Source organism: Dermacentor variabilis, chromosome 8, assembly GCF_050947875.1.
Source record: "Dermacentor variabilis isolate Ectoservices chromosome 8, ASM5094787v1, whole genome shotgun sequence".
Taxonomy (NCBI): domain Eukaryota; kingdom Metazoa; phylum Arthropoda; class Arachnida; order Ixodida; family Ixodidae; genus Dermacentor; species Dermacentor variabilis.
The window spans coordinates 8,889,488-8,907,801 of NC_134575.1; the positions used below are offsets into that span (position 1 = coordinate 8,889,488).

Here is an 18,314-nt window from a genome sequence, read left to right on the forward strand (position 1 = left end):
GTTGCACTGCAAGCAAGGGGTCGCAGGATCAAATACTGGCTGCATTTCAATGGGGGTGATTGCAAGAACACCCATGTACTGTGCATTGGGTGCACATTAAAGAACCCCAGGTTGTCAAAATTAATCCGGAGTCCCCCACTACAGCATGCCTCATAATCAGATTGTGGTTTTGGTGTATTAAACACCAGAATCTAATTTTTTTTTTTTTTTTGTACACATGTACTCTCCATGGCCAAAAATAAACAATTTTCATATAGCTCCTTAATGTAGAGCTGTGTCTGGGCATTACAGGATTGAACATATGCATATAGTGTAACACGTGCCACTCATTATTTTGTTCTAAAAGCTAATTCATAAGAATGTGCATGCTTTTGTACTTGAAGAAATGTTTTCCTTGCAAATATGGCCAGCTCAAAGGGAACCTGCCACACTTTTGCAGCGACAAGGTGCACGTACCACATGCATGAACAGTCAAGTGTCTGCATCGAGGACAAAGAAGACTTCAAAAATTAGAATTTTCCTGTCCAAAGCTTTCCAACACTTGCCTGTAGACATACTGCGAAAGAAATAGTCTGGTTGATACATCTACAAACATGGCTATCACTCGTGCCTGACAAACGAAGAGCTTCACCATAAGAGTGAATAGTATTGCAACAAAGAAATGCTTGAACAAGGCAAAGTTGGGGAGCACAGTTACAAAGCAGCTAGGGGGACGCGAGACAACACCCTGGTGTATGTGTGGGGTTAGTTTGAGGGGCTGCTGTATTCTTGACCTGTCACTGACTATAGCACACATTCTGCAGCTGAACAGCTTGCTTGACGGACAATGGTAAATGACCTATCCATTTGGAGAGAAGGGGGCACATATGCTCTATCTTACACTTTGCATGCAGCACCATGGAAGCCACGCAAGAAGTTTAGTCTTCAAAATGTATCGCCGCACGTTTTGTGGTCAAGTGGTTTAGATACAAATTAAAAAGGCTTAGGTTCGACACATTGCCTGGAAAATTGTTTATTCTTTATGAACTCTTGAAAATTTGCCTGGCGTTAAATTTCTGTGGCATCGTTTAAACATCATATCAGATTTGTGAGATTACACACAATACTGCAAAGCAGGTGCTGCTATTCGCCAGTTGATGTGTATGTGGATGCCACACCATGCCACAAATTAAAAGCCCAAAAAGGATAACTAAGAGCAAAATGATCTGAAACAACAAACTAACAGCAGTCTAATACAGTTTGTTCACTTTTAAGGATTAACACTTCCTAAATAAAGTATATTTAGATAATTTCTTGCAAGAAACGCTGAGCTATTTGAACAGTGCTCCTTGAATTATTTCTTGGTGCGAACGCAGTCGCTGCAAAATGTCTTGCTAGACTACAATGTCGCATGTGATGTATAAAGCAATATACATGCAATGATAACTTCAGGGAAGCCTGCTGACAGGAAAATGTTGTGGCCTTCATTCAGTGGCAGCAAGTGCCCTATCTCCATTTGGCAGTGCTGGGAGAAGCTCTGCACAGCACTGCCAGCGACTACCAACATCCCAAAGAAGCTCTCCTGCAGCACTTCCTGTGCTCGAACTGTAGGCACTTATGAGATGCTTCTGAGCACCACAAGATCTCCCGTAGGCCGAGGCAGCTCATCCTGAACTAGTGACAAGCCAGAGAAAAGATGACTGAGAGAGATCCTTAGACATTTTTCAAGAGAACTTCAGTCATTTCCTCTCGCTCACAAATTGTTTGCATGCTCACATGTAAAAAAAAAAACTTTTTGTGTTTAAAGGAGCCACATTGTTAAGGCGACCATTTCTGATTTACTTCTATTTTTAAGACAGTTAATTGCAGACACAACAATGATAACTGGCACACACAAACAGAAGGTATTCACTTTAGTGTTGTTCTGCTACATTATTCATTTGAAGAAAAAATAAAGGCAAATATTTTGCATATTTTGGCTCTCCGTGTTTCTGTGATAGCTTTGCTTGGTACTGATATAGAAAAGAAAAATTCTCGCTCTACTGGTTGTCCATTCTATGCCATTACATGACCTATCCAACACCACCTTTTCCTCTCAAACTCAATTGGATCATGTCTATCTGCACTTTTGGTCTCAATGTTATGCTTGCATTCTTTCCACAGCTCGCAGTGTGATCCTTAGCTTTCTTCAAACTCTGTTGGCCTCCAAGTTTTAGCCCCACAATTTAGTACAGGTAGAATACAGTAGTAATTGCATACTTCTCATTTCAATGGTATTGGTAAGCTTGCATTCACGACCTGTGATCGAGTGTGCGGACGCTTCTGCCCAATAAATTTATCTTTAGTGCTCTTGGCTATTGTGAGGGACCCACCCGACTCCACGCCCCCACTCCTTCCTACTAAGCAAGGTAGCATGTGGCCAACCTAGCCCACCATAGCCTTGTCTGGCTGAGTGAACTTTCCAAGAGCTTTCACCTGTAGGCTGTCATTGACACCCCAGTTCCTATGCCCTTGCTTGTACCTGCCTCATGCGCAGTGCGCAGAGAAAATCCATCTGTGTTACGGAAAAACTAGTGAAAAGGAAAACACTAAGATAAAAAAAAGCCGACAGATACCACGCCCCGTGGGAATCGGTGTTATGCGAAGCACTGTGCGGGGAGCCTACCAAGTTAACAAAATGGCCACGAGAGCACGAAGATGTAGGCGGCTGTTTCGTGACATGATACACGTCACGATATTCATGTCATGACCTATCATTTATGTTCGCCATGCACTCTTGTCATATTATGCCAATTTTGGTACATGCCAAGTTAACGAAACGACCATGAGAGCACCAAGACGTAGGCGGCTAGATAGATACTGCCAAAGTGGCAAATGTTCGCCAAGAAATGCTTCGCATTAAGAAAAGAAAAAAAAAAAAAACTCGCAAAGTCGAGGGGACACTGACAAAAGGCGGGCTTCTATCTCGAGGGCCTGCCAGTAAACTTATTAGGTGTACTGTGACCGGACACGGCGTATGCCAATGTGTAAATTAAGGAACACAGTGGCACTTTTTGTCTCGCTTAATATGCTTCACCGCACAACAAAGATGTATTGCGGCGAAGCTAACTTCACAGGCAAATACAGCCAAGTGAGTTAATGACGTGTTTTGGCGTTTTCTGCTGCCTTTTGCTTAACTCGACCCACCGCAAATTCGGCCAGTTTCGTCAGTCCCGTCAGGATCGAATGAACGGAAGTCGACTGCGCCAGAAAATAAATATCTTCATTTATTCAAGGGCTGGTATCGAATCAAATCCTAGTGTTTAATGTCCAAACTCAACACTCAGTTTATCAGGGATGCCGAAGCGGAGGGCTCTGGATTAATTTTAATCACCTGGCTTTCTTCAATGTACACCTAAATCTAAGTACATGAGCATTTCGCCAGTAGCATCATTTGTGGGCGGGAGGGGGGGCCGAGATCGGACCTTCCCGGATGCGGCCTGCTGAGCGGCGTCTGTGATGCAGTCACCTCTTGTGGCTTTGTTTGTAATCACAATTTGTGCTGAATGTCGGGCTGTATATTATCAGTAATCGCATTCACAGAGCGCCGTTGAGTTCGCAGCGACATTTTTTGTGTTCCTTTTTCCAGCTATTATCATGTATGTGTGCAAAATAGTCTCTATTCGCAATGCACATCTGTTGGTTTTTATTTGAACATACAAACTTAGGAGACAGTGCTGTCAATGTGTTTTTGTGTGAGCTTAGTTGTGTTCTTTATACCTTAAAACACCCAAGGTGTACTTATACGTTCATTCAAAATGTTTGCTCAATGTTTTCTTTTCTTTCCTGATCACTTATGAAGAGTAACTGTTTCCACTGATAAGGAACAGTAATTACGAGGGTAATTCAAGAATTATCCGCAATTTTGACATACCTCTTCTTACGTTGTTCATACAGACCTCTGACCCTGTTTATTTCATTGTTATGCTGTTGTGGTCATGCTATGAAAGTTTGAGTCTAATTCCTCCATTTGTCTTCCTTTTGTTGCAGATAGATTATGGCCACTCCATTCCAAGTTTGCACATAAGAGGAACAATGGGAGCAATGATCTGGTTTTTGTGGTCGGAAGGTGTGTCAGGGGTCACAACCTACCAAAGATTTTCGGCACAGTACGGGAACAGTGCTTTGCAGCAATAGAGTGTCTACGAATGGATCGAAAAATTCAAATATGATCACACAAGTGTTTTGCATGAGGAAGGAGCTGGACGACCATCTATTGCCACAAATTATGACAACATTGAGCGTGCACGTGGCATGCTAGACAGATGAGTGACTATTGATAACGTGGCACATCGTGTGCAAATTAGTCATGGTTCTGCCTACAATATCATCCACAATTGTGCAAGATGTGTCCCAAAACAACTCACAGTGTTGCATGAACAAACATGCTTGGACATCTGCCAAAAACGTTTGGATTGCTGGTCACGAAGGTGACGGCTTTTTAGACAGAATCATCACTGGTGACGAATCATGGATCCATCATTACAAGCCGGAGAGTAAATGGCAGTGTATGGTAAGGAAACATCCACAATCGCCCAGCAAGAAAAAGTTCACAACCCAACCATCCAGAGGAAAACTGAGGCTTACCGTATTTTGGGACGCACAAGGCCCAGCACTAGAGCATCAGGAGAGTGGCACGACAATAAACAGCGCGCATTACAGTGAGATGCTTACTGACAGGCTCCTGCAATTTTAAGCAAACGTGAGGACTATACTGTTGAAAGGTGTTGTGTTGTTGCACAAAAATGCACTGCTGAAACGCACAGGAAACTCAAGTTTGAAGTGCTGGCTCACCCTCCATACAGTCCTGATCTTGCCCCTTCTGACTACCACTTGCTTGATCCACTCAAAGAGGCATTAGGGGGCCGTCGATTCACCTCGGACCAAGAAGTGAAGGATGCGGCATATGTGTGGCTCACTGCTCAGCCGAAAACCTTCTTTTCTGAGGGCATCGGGAAGCTTCGATGGACCAAGTGCATTGCAAAGTAGGGGGACTATGTTGAAAAATGACGTTAATATGAGTTTCCTATTTGTATTGAAATAAAATTTATAGCAACATGGCAGATAATTTACCTCGGACCAAGTGAAGGATGCGGTATATGTGTGGCTCACTGCTCAGCCGAAAACCTTCTTTTCTGGGGGCATTGGGAAGCTTCGATGGACCAAGTGCATTGAAAAGCAGGGGGACTATGTTGAAAAATGATGTTAATGTGAGTTTCCTATTTGTATTGCAATAAAACTTTTAGCAACATGGCGGATAATTTTTGACTTACCCTCGTATATTTTGATATAACCATTGCTTACTTCACGTCACTTTGATGTATATTTTAGCTGCTAACTGTGTGCTCAAAGCTTGCAGTGCCCACCAGTGCATTTTCTAGTGAGTTAGTGAGTGAGTGAAGAAACTTTATTGCAGCCCGGCTAATCCCACGTCGGGACCGGCAGGTCTAGCCCACTGGCTTGGTCGCAGGCACGCCGGACAGCCAGGATCTGCTTTTCTAGAGAGGGGCTACGCAGAAGCGAGTCTCACTCCTCCTTGATGAACTTGGAGTATGTCGACCCGCACTCTCAGGGCATGTGCGCTAGAGTAGAAGTCTGCCCATAGGACGGGCAGGCGTCGTTGCAATACACGTTGGGGTAAGCCTCGTGGAGAACGGACAGACACGGATATATGCTGGTCTGTAGAAATCAAAGCGAAATGGCTTGCGCCCTGTTCAACTTGGGGTGAGAGGGTGGAAAGACCCTTCTAGACATGTAGAAGAATTTAATAACTTCGTTGTGAGTAGTGGGAGCGTCCCTGTGCCCGTAGGGAGGAGGGGAGGAGGCACTCCTTACAGAGGAAGCGCGGTCGGCGAGGCCACGCGCAGCCTCGCGAGCAGACTCATTGAGGTTCGGGGGAGCACGCTCGACCGACCCTACAGGAGCAGGAAACCAGTGAATTGAATGGTGCGTGGGAGCATATAGACTCGAGCTGCTAAGACGAGCAGCTTTCTCGGCGATGCAACCCTTCTAAAAAGCCCTAACTGCCATTGTGGAATCGCTATAGATCTTGGACCCACGACTGTCTAGCAGGGCGAGGGCGATGGTGGCTTGCTCGGCGACTCCGGGGTCTGAAGTGCGAATGGAGGTGCTATTGGAAATCCTGCCGCTGGAGTCGACCACAACGATGGCAAAGGTCTTCCCATCGCTGTACTTTGCGGCGTCGACGAAGCTTGCTCTAATGTCTCATTGCTTGATCTGTTTGAGGATGGCTGCTGCTCTGGCCTTGCATCTGCCCTCGTTGTGGACGGGATGGATGTTTCGGGGCACAGGGGCCACTTCGAACTTGTCTCGAATGCACCTAGGGATCGGGGTACTGACCATAGGGAATCTCGCAGGGTGGTAACCCAGCTCTTCGAGGATGTGTTTACCTGCCGCTGTGGTGCTCAGGCGAGTGAGTTGCGCGCGTTCTTGGGCTTCGGCAATCTCCTCGGCAGTGTTATGCAGCCCCAGCTTGAGTAGATCCTCGATAAGGGTCCTGATGGGTAGCCCGAGAGCCCTCTTGACTACTTTGTAGATGAGAGCGTTGAGCTTGTATTGCTCCGCTCTGAGCCAGTTGTGCATAGAAATCGTGTACGTGAAGTGGTATAGTACGAAGGCCTATTGGTCAGCCTGATGAGCCTGAGGAGATTGTTTTCCTTCATGCCTTGATGCCGGTTTGCAATTCTGTGAACAAGGCGGAAAGCGTTGTCCATCTTTGCGATAATCTTGCGGAGAGCCATTCCGTTCCGGCCATTGAATTCGACAAACATGCCCAGGACCCGAATAACGTCGACCCTGGGTATCACCCCCGTCACAAGTGCGAAGACTGATGCTGCTTTTAGATACTGGCTTCCAATCTTTGGGTCTGCCTCCCTTCTCTTTTCTGTAAAGCAGAAGCACTGACTTGGTGGGGGAGCATCGAAGTCCGGTGGGGCAGAGATACTTTTCGATCACGTTGAGTGCCTCCTGCATGGCTTCTTCGACTCTGCCCTCGCAGTCGTCGGTGTAGATGGTGTGCTTGACGTCCTCGACGTGTGCCAACCTTTCGGAAAGACTAGTGATACAGATGTTAAACAGTGTGAGGGAGATGACGGCGCCCTGAGGAGTGCCCCGCCTTCTGAGGGGCACATCGTCGGAGCGGAAGTCCCCAATGCGAAGCTTGGCCTTCCTGTCTGTTAGAAAAGAGCTGACGTAGCTGTGGAATCTGGAACCGAGACCCAGGTCTGAAATTGTCTTTACGATGAAGGTGTGGAGCACGTTGTCGAAAGCCTTCTCGAGGTCCAGACTGAGCAGAGCCTTGACGTCTCTGGAAAGGCCATCCACAATATCATGTTTGATTAGTTTCATGGCATCCTGCATCGTGAGTCCAGTGCGGAAGCCGATCATGTTGTACGTGTAAACCTCGTTGTGTTCGAGGTACCCGTTGAGCCTGTTGAGGACGACGTGCTACGTGACCTTGCTGACGCAGGAGGTTAGAGAAATCGGCCTGAGGTTCTCGATGTTCGGGGCCTTCCCGGGCTTCGGAATGAGCACCATGCAGGCCATGTTCCATTCTGCAGGGACAACGCCACTCTTCCAGGACTCATTGATCTTGTCGGTCGGAAAGATGATCAACATGTCGTCGAGGTTCCTCAACATTCTGTTGGTGACTCTGTCTGGACCTGGTGCAGACTTGTGGTTGAGCGCGAATATGGCCTGTCTGACCTTGGCAATCGAGAAGTCTTCGTCGAGCTCGGTGCGTGGAGGGCCTCGGTAGTCCGGGAGTTGGGTCATCGGATCTCCATTGCGACAGGCGGGCAAGTACTTCTGTATGAGTTTTGAGACGAGTTCATCGACCGTGTGAGACCTGGTGACTTCCTGAAGGACTCGGGCCAACATATGTCTCTGATTTGACTTCGAGCCACTTTCATCGAGAAGGTGCTTCAGCATACCCCAGGATTTGCCGTTGTGCATCTGTCCGTCGATGGATTTGCAGAGCTCGTCCCATTGCTGCTGGCATAGCGCCTTGCAGTGGTCATCGATGACCTTGTTGAGCGCCGAGATCTTCTTTCGGAGTCTGTGATTGAGCCTTTGACCCTTCCATCAGCGGAGCAGGGTGTTTTTGGCCTCAATCAGGTGGGCGAGTCTGCTGTCCATCCGCTCGATGTCGAGATCGGTTTCCACTTTCTTGGTGACCGCGGAAGCGTCATTCCGGACGCCTTCACACCATTCTTCGTGAGTGGCAGGTGCCCTGGCTCTGCCGGGTTCTTTGCGAATCTTGCAAAAATGGTGCCAATCGATGAACATGAATTCCCTGACCCTACTTCGAGACACCTTGAAGTTGGTCTTGAGAATGTAGTGGTTACTGCTGAACTCCATGACGGTGTTTCCCAGCCCACGTTCTCAATGTTCCTGATGAAGGCAAGGTCGGGTGCTTACAAAATGTGACATGTCAAACTGCCATCATATTGCATGTTTTTCTTTAAACAAAAATAAATTTTATATTTTAGGCAACAACAGGAGCGCTGCCCTCTGAAGTTATTTTCACATTCACTATACAAAATGTGCATTAAGAAATAGAAGGGAGTAGCCACAAAAAAGGGAGAGGGGGGTGACATGCTGAGCAGCCGTACCGGATGCCAGCAAGCCAAGTGACTCCGCTGCATCTCGCCCGCATAGATATGTAGCCACTGCAGGTGGGATGAGTCAAATGAACCAGCAATGTCCCCCCCCCTCTCTATATCACGCTTTCTGTGTGAAATGGAGAGGGGGGGACAATTTATGCTTCACACTCTAGACCTTAGCTGGCTGGTACCTGGTGTGTTAGCCTGAAACCTCACAAGTACCGGTTTGGGTCGTGCAGTCTATGGCTCTGTGAGATAGACCAACAGAAATGCGTGCCACCTCATATTTTTGTGCGCATCTTTTCTTCTTTCCCCTGTTTCGATTTCCTTTCTCTTTGACCTGTACAGGACAGCAAACTGGACCATTCCCTAGTTTCTCTTGGTCCACAACCTTACCTGAAACCACTAGTAGTCTGGCGAACAAGGCATCAACATGTTGTACCTTATAACACCTCATATCACCAGCAGTAACCTTTTTAAATATTCTTTTTTTTTCTGCGTACAATAACAGATTGGAACAACTTACCTGCAACATATTTAAGTAGCACTGATGACATTGAGAAATAAGTGGCTAAACTTGTTTTGTGTTCTTTATATGTGCATTTGCTGAGTTCTTTCTTTCTTTGAATATTTACTTGCTTGGCTGTGTCTTGTACTCTTATTGAATTGTTTCATTACTAAAACTTATTGTCCTTTAGGTTTTGCATTTATGCAGCTTTTCCGTTTCGTTTTTGTATGTAGCTTATGCCCTCCTGCTTGGTGCCTTAAAGGGCTTGCACAATGTTATAAATAAAAATCACGGCAGAACCCATCTCACGATGACTATCGATGCTAATGCAATTAGCATTGAAGCAATGTAGCGATGCTCCACTGCCATTTGCAGTCACATAGAACTCCAAATTGCTGCAGAAAAGCCAACCCTTCGTGTTTTGTGCTGCATGTCAAATCGTATCCAAAATTCATGTCTTAGCATGTCATGTCATTCACATATGCATATCTAGATATACAGTGGACTCTCTTTAAACGGAACCTCAAGGGGCCAGAGAAATTGGTTTTGTTTATCAGAAGTTCCATTTACTGAGAGACAAATCTGAATAAAATTGCATGAATAAAAAACCAACCAACCATGAGGACGGTATTTCTGTTTAAGAGGCAGTTCCATCTAAGCGATTTCCGTTTATCGAGATTCCACTGTTGTAACTTCAGAAGCAAGCAAACCACCGCATTGTTACAACCATGTTAAACTGTCAATGTAAAAAAGAATGGCACCAGCTTATCGCATGAGAGCAGGTCCACTGCAACCACGCAGGTAGTGGATGTCACATTATACCAGGGCTGGAAAGAGGGGCCCCTCCAGTCAAAGCGCACTGTTGTCACATATGAATGAAAGTGTGTTAAGTATTTGTAAATATGTCAAAACAACTTCCCATCTTCTTTCTGTGCACTTAGAGACACGCTGTACCAGTGGCAATTGGATTTGGCAGTATTTCTTCACCTGCGGTAGTTTTTCGCAAAAATACAGGTTCTGCACCCGACTGCACCAGGGAAGATGTATCTGCTCGAACTCTACACGTTTACAGATACAACTGTAATACCTGTAAGCGCAAGGCACACAGCAAAGTGGCTCAGTGTACTAGGATATAGTTGTCAAAAGTTGGAAGCCCATGTAGATGGATGGCAACATAAAGTTCATCAGCTTGTCGCTCCCTCTAGAAGTGAAGTTATGCAACAAAAGGCCCCAGTAAATGCAAGAGCCAAAGATTGCAGTCTAGCTTTTAGTTGCATCCTGCATATCTTCAGATTCAAGGACATCAGTGCACTCTGTTGTCTTCTCTTGCTGTTCTTGATCAGAGGGGTCTCCTGCAGCCTGCAGGCAAGAACATGAATGCACTTGATCATAAATACTACTGCCTCCTTACTGAGGATTTTGGCAGGTTAGCAATAACAGAATGGCAATTAGCAAAAACATTGAAAACAACACTTTAAAGGGACATTCAAGAGAAACACTAAACCAATTTAGACAAGGCTTGTTCGAAAACTATATTTTTGTTAATGTTGCTGTAACGGTTTGATTATTAGAGGAGAAGATGAAGGTCAAAGTTGCATTTTATGAAGTTTGCACTGAAACCCCGGCGCCAGTGATGTCACAGACGTCAACCTATTTTGCTCTATATGCACGATGTTGGCACAGAAGAAGTTCTTGAAACCTGCTAATTATGCATCATCAACAATTAACTAGGCCTGTGGATATGCTGTCAAAATTATTTAAGCCACTGCAAGCTGGTGCGGGAACTTCATGCTTGCGTTGCCACCTGCATTTCAATTTCGCATCTTTTCTAGCTTGCCAAACCTCCTTTCAAGGTAAGAGTGGCTTCTTTCGTATTGTTAGCACAATTTACTAATACATACAGCTAAATTTATTTTTCTATTTAGTGTCTCTCTAAGCATAGCAGCAATATATCTAAAGGAAGAAAGAAAAGAAAAAATCTTAAAAGCTACTTGCAAAGCAGAAAAAGTTGAATTAATTGTGCAAGTATAGGTTACAGATAGCAAGATATCCAACCAACCCCGTGGTTGCTTAGTGGCTATGGTGTCGGGCTGCTAAGCACGAGGTCGCAGGATCAAATCCCGGCCACAGCGGGCACATGTTGATGAGGGTGAAATGCGAAAACACCCGTATACTTAGATTTAGGTGCCCGTTAAAGAAACCCAGGTGGTCAAAATTCCGGAGTCCCCCACTACGGTGTGGCTCATAATCAGATGATTGTTTTGGCTATGTAAAACACCAGAATTTAATTTAATTTATACATATTCAACCAACACAATGTATCAAAGGGAATGCATATCAAAAGAGTGTTAAAGGTAAAAGAAGTCGACTGAGGTATTGGCAAAAGATTTGTTTATTTTCTAAAACTACATTACTACTACGACTGTCATTCAGTCGCTGTTCTGGAAAAGAATGAAAACAGAAGAATGACAGGGTGCTACCGGCAGGTCATGTAGCTGCCAGTTGGTATACCCAGATGAGAAAGAAATCCAAGTTGCAGTGTCATCCTAACAGTGTCCTGTTACTAGCTGTTAAGGAAACTTAGGGTGATACGAACGGCTCCACTAATTTAAAGGAGGCAAATTTGCTTCCTTTGAGAGGTCACCGAGGTACACCCATCATTGTTAAATAAAAATTGAGCAGTATTTCTTCAACTTTTTTGCAAGCTCATTATTATTAATTTTAGTGAAAGGAAGTTACAGTCTAAAATTAGAAAAACAAAGGATTTGTAAGTAGGGCAAATAACAGAGGGAATGCAATGTCTTGGTGCTCAGCGACACCTTCCATGTAATAAATGTGATGTTTTATGACATAACAATACGAGACTTATTGCAATATTGATTCACATGATACGTACCTTTATCTTTCTTTCATATGCAACACATTATTTTTTGTCCTGAATGGAAACAGTGAGAAAGGCTCTCAAACTTTTGTAGTGTTGCCTGCTATGTATGAAGCATAGTATACATCAGCTCTGAAGAAAGTCTGAGAGGCTCACCACTGATGGCAATTTGGCTGCGGATGTCTCATCGGCTGAAGCCTCTTTCAACTTGCGCTTCCCCTGTAACCTCCGGCTCTTCTCAACTTCCTTGTCTGCCCATAAACTGCAGGTGGCAATGCTTCCATGTTAGTTCTACACTCTGGTCATGCAATGAAGTAGTACAAGGACTTCCTTCAACATCCAGAAACGTAAAATATTTGACACACTATGGTGTGGTGGCAAAGGCTAGTAAGAGCACTGTGAAAGCTATAAAACTTGGAACTTTTTGTTTGCTTTCCACCCCTCTTTGTGCTGTTCCTTCAAACAAAATGAGTCCACACTGACTTACAAATCTCTCTCCATTACTGTACAATGGAATGAAGAGGGGAAAAGGCATACAAGTTAACCACAGTCATTCCCAGCTGTAGTTCTTCTAATATGACCATTTTATTGTGAATAATTCTCAGAAATGCTATAGTTTGGGCATTTTTAACTTCGTGTTAAAGGAAGAAAAACAACACAGTACTGTTTGAAATCATCTTTTAGTGAGTAGTAGCAGAAAACATTTATTGTATAAAATAGGACGAGCGGTCTTCAGGCTGGTGGGGGTCCTATTCTAGGGCTCCACTGGCTGTCCTCTGCGGCTTGCCTAGACTGTGGCGGCCCTCTGGGCTGCCTCCTCTGAGCTGGAGAGCAGGGCCTCCCTTCCCTCTCACATTGTGGTTTTGTGAGTGTTGTCGTAAGGAGCCTTGGCGCATTCCCTTGTGATGTGGTCCAGCGTGGGCTCGGCCCCACACCATGGGCACTCATCTGGATATCGCTGTTTATCTATATTGTGTAAGAGATGCAAGCATGGGTAAGTTTTGGTTTGCAGCTTCCTCCAAGTTACTTGTTCCGCTTTGCTTTGTTTCCGATGGGGCGATGCAAACATAATTCGAATCCTTTTGTAATATTCAAGAATTGCCAATCGGCTCCAGTCTACCGGTTCGGGTTCAAGGCACCACTCATATGTGCGGTGGCCACCACGTGGGCAAGTTCAATTCCCCCCGATGCCAGTATGACCCGGTATCCAGATGAGATTGATTGCACCAAGGTTCTTGATTTTATTTATTACCTTGGCGACTGCCATGCAGATCCTACCGTTTCAGTAGTTGCTACACGCCTGCATGGAGTCCGTCAGGATGTGGGCTTCCTCACTTGTGTTGGTGTGCGCCGCAATAGCTGTAGCAATGGCTATCTCCTCGGCCTTGCAGATGATGTAGGCCAGCACTGTGGTGCTTGTTACTTCTCTGTAAATGCCATCTATCACTGTAATTATAAACCATGGTGTACATGCTCCGCGTATGGTGGTGTCAGTGTAGTAAGTGTTACTCTTGCCCTCGTATGTTTTCTTGTAGTGTTTGGTCTTAGCCTCTCTGCGTCCCGGGTTTAGGACAGGGTCCATCCCTTTTGGGATTGGAGCAACGGTGATTTTGTCCCTCTGGACAGTTTTCAGGTCCGACTGCCTGTTCTGAATTTCTGCGCAACCTCGGAAACCCAGTCTGCGTAGAATGTCTCATCCCGTTGTTGACTGTGTGAACCTTAGCTTTTGCACATTGAGCTGTGCCTCCATGAGTTCGTCAAATGTATTCGAGACCCCAAGGGCCATAAGGAGTTCCGTTGAGGCCGTTTGGGGGAGCTGCAGGGCCGTTCTGTAAGCTACCCGCAGACAAGTTTCATTAGACGCAGTCTCCATCTTTAGCAAGTTGTACAGAAGACTGTATAGAATTCTAGTTTCGACTAGACTTCTGACAAGCCGAATTGTGTCGTTTTCTCTCATGCCGATCTTTGCACTGGTGACCCTTCTGATCATTCTAGACACCTGTTTTACGGATGTCTGAATGCGGTTGAGGTTTAAGGTGCATCTTTGGTTTGACTGAAGCCACATGCCCAGGATGCGGATGATCGTTTTCTCCTGTATCTTTGTCCCAGCCATGTAGACCTCTAATTTGTGTTGCATGTCCATTGGGACCGATCGGCTGCCCTTGCCTTTCCACATCCTGATTAGCTCTGATTTCTGTGGGGTGCACTGCATGCCGCATTCCGTTACGTATGCCTCGATTAGCTATGCGGTTTCCTGCAGTCTCTCCTTCTTTTGCTCCAGCGAGCCTATGGTCGGCCAGACCATGATGTCGTCCGCATACATGGTGGACCGTATACACGGCTGGTTCTGGAGTGTCCTAGCTAGGCTTAGCATGGCTACATTGAAGAGGGTCGGAGAGATTACTACCTTCCGCGATGTGGCACTTGTATTAATCGTGACTCTAGGGTGCCGATCTTGATTTCAGCCGTGCAACGATTCAGGAAGGCCCTAATGTATTTGTAGATTCTTTCCCTGCATTTTGTGTCGGTGAGGCCGTCCAAGATCCCCTGATGGCTCACATTGTCAAAGGCGCCTTTTATGTCGACTGCCACGACAATGTGCTCACATCCTGCTGGGGGTTGCATCAGCACCTCCTCTTTCAGCTGGAGGAAGGTGCCTGAGCCGAGAGGTGGGGCCTGAAGCCAAAGGTGTTGTGTGGCAATAGGTCATTGTTTTCGAGATGGTCCTGCAGCTGTTTGCTTATCACATTCTCGTATAATTTGCCTAGACATGACATGAGGGAGACGGGCTGCATGTTTGCTACCTCCAATTTCTTGCCGGGCTTCAAATTAGGACTACCTTGGCATGTTTCCACTGTTGTGATGGATGGTGCCTCATGCCCAGTGCTCGTTAAAGAATTTTGTAAAGGCCGTGATTGAGCAGTCGCTCATATTTCTGATCATTGCCTTGGTGAGTTTGTCCAATCCCGCTGCCATATTCTTTGTCATGCACCCGATAGCCGCGCGGACCTTGAATTCGCTAATGGGGGTGTGCAACGTATGGTTGGGTTTCCCTTGATATTCTGCGTCGTAGGGAAGGGGTGATATGTCTCCTCCAAAGCATTTCGCCTCCACCTTGGCCAGCAATTCCTCCTCCGCGCCTGCATACCTGTATGGAGCAGGCATTCTAACGCCTTATTGTTTTCACCCTTAGTTTTGGTCACGGAGCAAGAAACATTTAGGAGAGGAAACTCCGCTATTTGTGGCGACCAGAAAAAGTCACAAGCCCGCGGAGCCGTTATCGTGCTGGAAGCACCTGGCAGCCTGGAAAGAAATTACCGTCGTTGAGAGCACGCCAGAGCAGCCTGCCCGGGCGCTGCATTTTTTTTTTTTCACTGCGGCTTCTACGATGCGCCGCATGGCGCTGCCACTGTATATGGCCCCGTCGGCACGTACAACAATTGTGACCTTATCTGGTTGCCCGCGCTCGCTCGCGCTGACGGGAGTTTCACCTCCTAAATGTCTTACTCCGTGGTTTTGGTTGAGTCTATGATGGTTCTGAGTATTCGCCAGGTTTTTCTCATACTCAGCGTTCCATCCAGACTGTCGCAGAGTTTCTTCCAATTACTTTCAGCCAATTCTAGGGCACAGTCTTCTGCCTCCTTTGTGATTTCAGCAATGCCGGTTTTGAGTTTCCTATTTAGCTTTTGCCTCTCCCACCATTTAGTGAGCCCTCCGCAGGCTTCCCAAAGGTGGAGCAGATGCGGATCGACGCCTAGAACTTCCTCTGTGGTGGCTACCTTATTGGTGACCGCCTTTTTTTGCCTGCGGAGGTTATCACACTATTCGTCCAGGGTTCCTATGTCGAGATCTGCATCTGTTGTGCGTTGCCTGTATGTGCGCCAACCCATGACTCCGGCGATGCCAATCTGCCTTCTAATTTTGCAGGTTTTAAAAGAGATGCTGAATACATATTCAGCATCTCCCCAGCTTGTGGAGAGTGTTCAGCCACATGGCGCCCACGAGATTCCTTCCCATTGTTAGGTCGGGACTAGTGTCTGTGCGCTATTTCCTATCCTTCTTGGGATTGTGGGGTCCGTGAGTAGTTGTAGGTCCCAACTGTCCGTAAGTTCTACAACCTGTCTTCCCTTGACGTCTTCGGTAGTGTATCCCCATGCCCGGTCCCTTGCATTAAAATCCACGACAATTAATAGTGGTTTGGTGTGTGCTTTTGTGATCGCTCCTTCTATTATCTCGGTAAAATCCGCTGCCCTTTGGCGTGGAGAGGGGGGGAGGGTGCTATAGATGTTTAGGAGAAAAACACCATGTCGTCCTGGACACTTGCAAAGAATTTTTACTAATACTTAAGGGATGTCCGTATCGGCACCGGTATCGTGTTTCATTACCGTTATAGATCTGTGTATTAGCGTTGCTACCCTGTGTTCTTCTTCCGAGGCTGTATATGTTTCATAGCCCTGCATCCTTGGCACGGTTCTGACTTCCTGGAGTGCTATTGTAGCCGGTGGTGTCCGTTGGGACTTCACCAGCTGCTCTAGCACTCCCTTTTTACGCCAGAACCCTCTGCAGTTCCACTGCCAGACCTCTGTGATTTCCCTAAGACACCTGGGGCATCTAGCCATGACTTACTGAGCCCTGTGCAAAGATGTGCAGTCCGGGCCTAAAATAGGACTTTTCTGCCCTTTATCTAATAGTATAGAAAGTTATTTGTTCTCTGATTAGCTGCCTGCACTCAATTTGCATGGCTTGTGTTCTTTTGTCTACCTTCTTGTCTTGCTCGGCGAATTTCTGATCAATGTATTCTGTGGGGCGGGGGACTATCGTGTCTATCAGGTGTTTTACTGTTGCCTCCGTGAATGGTGTCTCCTGTGCATTCTTGGCAGTGCTATTATTCCCCGTCACTGTGTTATCTGATTGAGGGAGTGACTGTTGAATTGCAGGTGCTTGTACCTGCTTTTTAAGCTACCTGTTTTCTCTCTCCAAATCGCCTAATCTGACTCTTGCGATTTCTAATACTCTTCTTAGCTGCGCTAGTTCGGCAGAGAGTGTGTTGTCTGGTTTGGTTTGGGAGGCCATTGCTGCCCAGCTCACCTCGATTTCTTTGTTAGCTTGTTGTTTCATTTTCTTCTACGTTGAGGGGGCGGTGCTTGCCTCGCCTCTGAAGAGCTGGATCGCCCCATAGACTTCGATCTCGACCTGGACTTGGACCATTCCGAAGTGACTGAGTGCTACCTCTCCTTGCTCAGCCAGCGTTGCTTGATGATCGCTCACTGCTTGGGCCAGTTCTGGTGCTGCTGCTGTTGTGGCTTTAATCGGCCTCGTGACTGGATTTTCTTGAGCTTGTTGTGACATTCTGGTGCTCCGGCAGTGTGTTCCCCACTGCAGAAGGCACAAATGGTTTCGCAGACGTGGTCTTGTGTTGGGTCTTGCATTCCACACTGGGTGCACTGGTTTGTCACTGCTCTTGGGCAGACATCCATACGGTGGCTCGTTGCCTGGCGGGTCCTGCAGTACTGCCTCATTGGCTGGTACGGAATGCACAGTGTCTCGCCGTTGAAGAGGTAGACGTAGCGAGGCAATACGTCCCCGTCAAACGTCAGCAGCATCATTTTGCTCCCCTCCACGTGTCGGGCCTGGAGCACCTCCACTCCTTGTGTTCGCACACGGATGTTGTCCATGACTTCGCCATCCGTAACGTCTGTCTTGATTCTGTGAATTACCCCCTTCAGAAGATATTCGGGGGTCGCTACGTAGGCAGATATCGGGTGGGTCTTGCTGTCTAGCTTGAGCTGCTTGAGTTTCTCGAGCCATTTCCCTAGTTCTTCGAGCATGGTGCTGATGATCATGATGTTCGAGCCCGGTCTGAGGTGGATGATCATGTCATCACATTTAAATCCTGCGGTGGAGCCCCCATGGCTGCCATAATGGCGTGTGCCAGCTCGTACGTCTTGAGGTCACGGAAGATGAGCCCAGGTTTTGGTTTCAGGATTATCTTTATATCGTTCAAGTTAGTGAAATCACAATGTCACATCATTAAAAAATGCAAGTCATGCAACAATGCATGAGATTTTTGGTGATATTTTTTTGTAGCACCTTGTTTCATACTGTTTGAACTCAAATGGCCCTCACAAGTGAAAATTTTTTCGTCCGAAATGGTTTGAGAATGCATTTTTTGGACTCCGTAAAAAGGCACAAATATTTTGAAAGAAATTTGGAGAGGGTAGAGTTTCTGGCTAGTGCGCTTGGCGTGGAATTACGTGTTGCTTGCGCTGGCAATAAAATTGTA

The 18,314-nt window shown here is 46.3% G+C and overlaps 1 protein-coding gene across 1 annotated transcript in view; it reads right to left on the reverse strand.

Annotated features, from left to right (window-relative positions):
* Positions 1 to 10,403: 10,403 nt before the first annotated feature.
* Trm1 (tRNA methyltransferase 1) overlaps positions 10,404 to 18,314 on the reverse strand; it is a 36,360-nt gene continuing 28,449 nt past the window's right edge. The window contains exons 14-15 of the mRNA XM_075701069.1: positions 12,188 to 12,293; positions 10,404 to 10,509 (exon numbers count right to left, since the gene is read on the reverse strand). Of these exons, the coding sequence (XP_075557184.1) occupies positions 10,411 to 10,509; positions 12,188 to 12,293 (205 nt within the window). The 3' untranslated portion in view covers positions 10,404 to 10,410. The remainder of the gene's footprint in view (positions 10,510 to 12,187; positions 12,294 to 18,314) is intronic.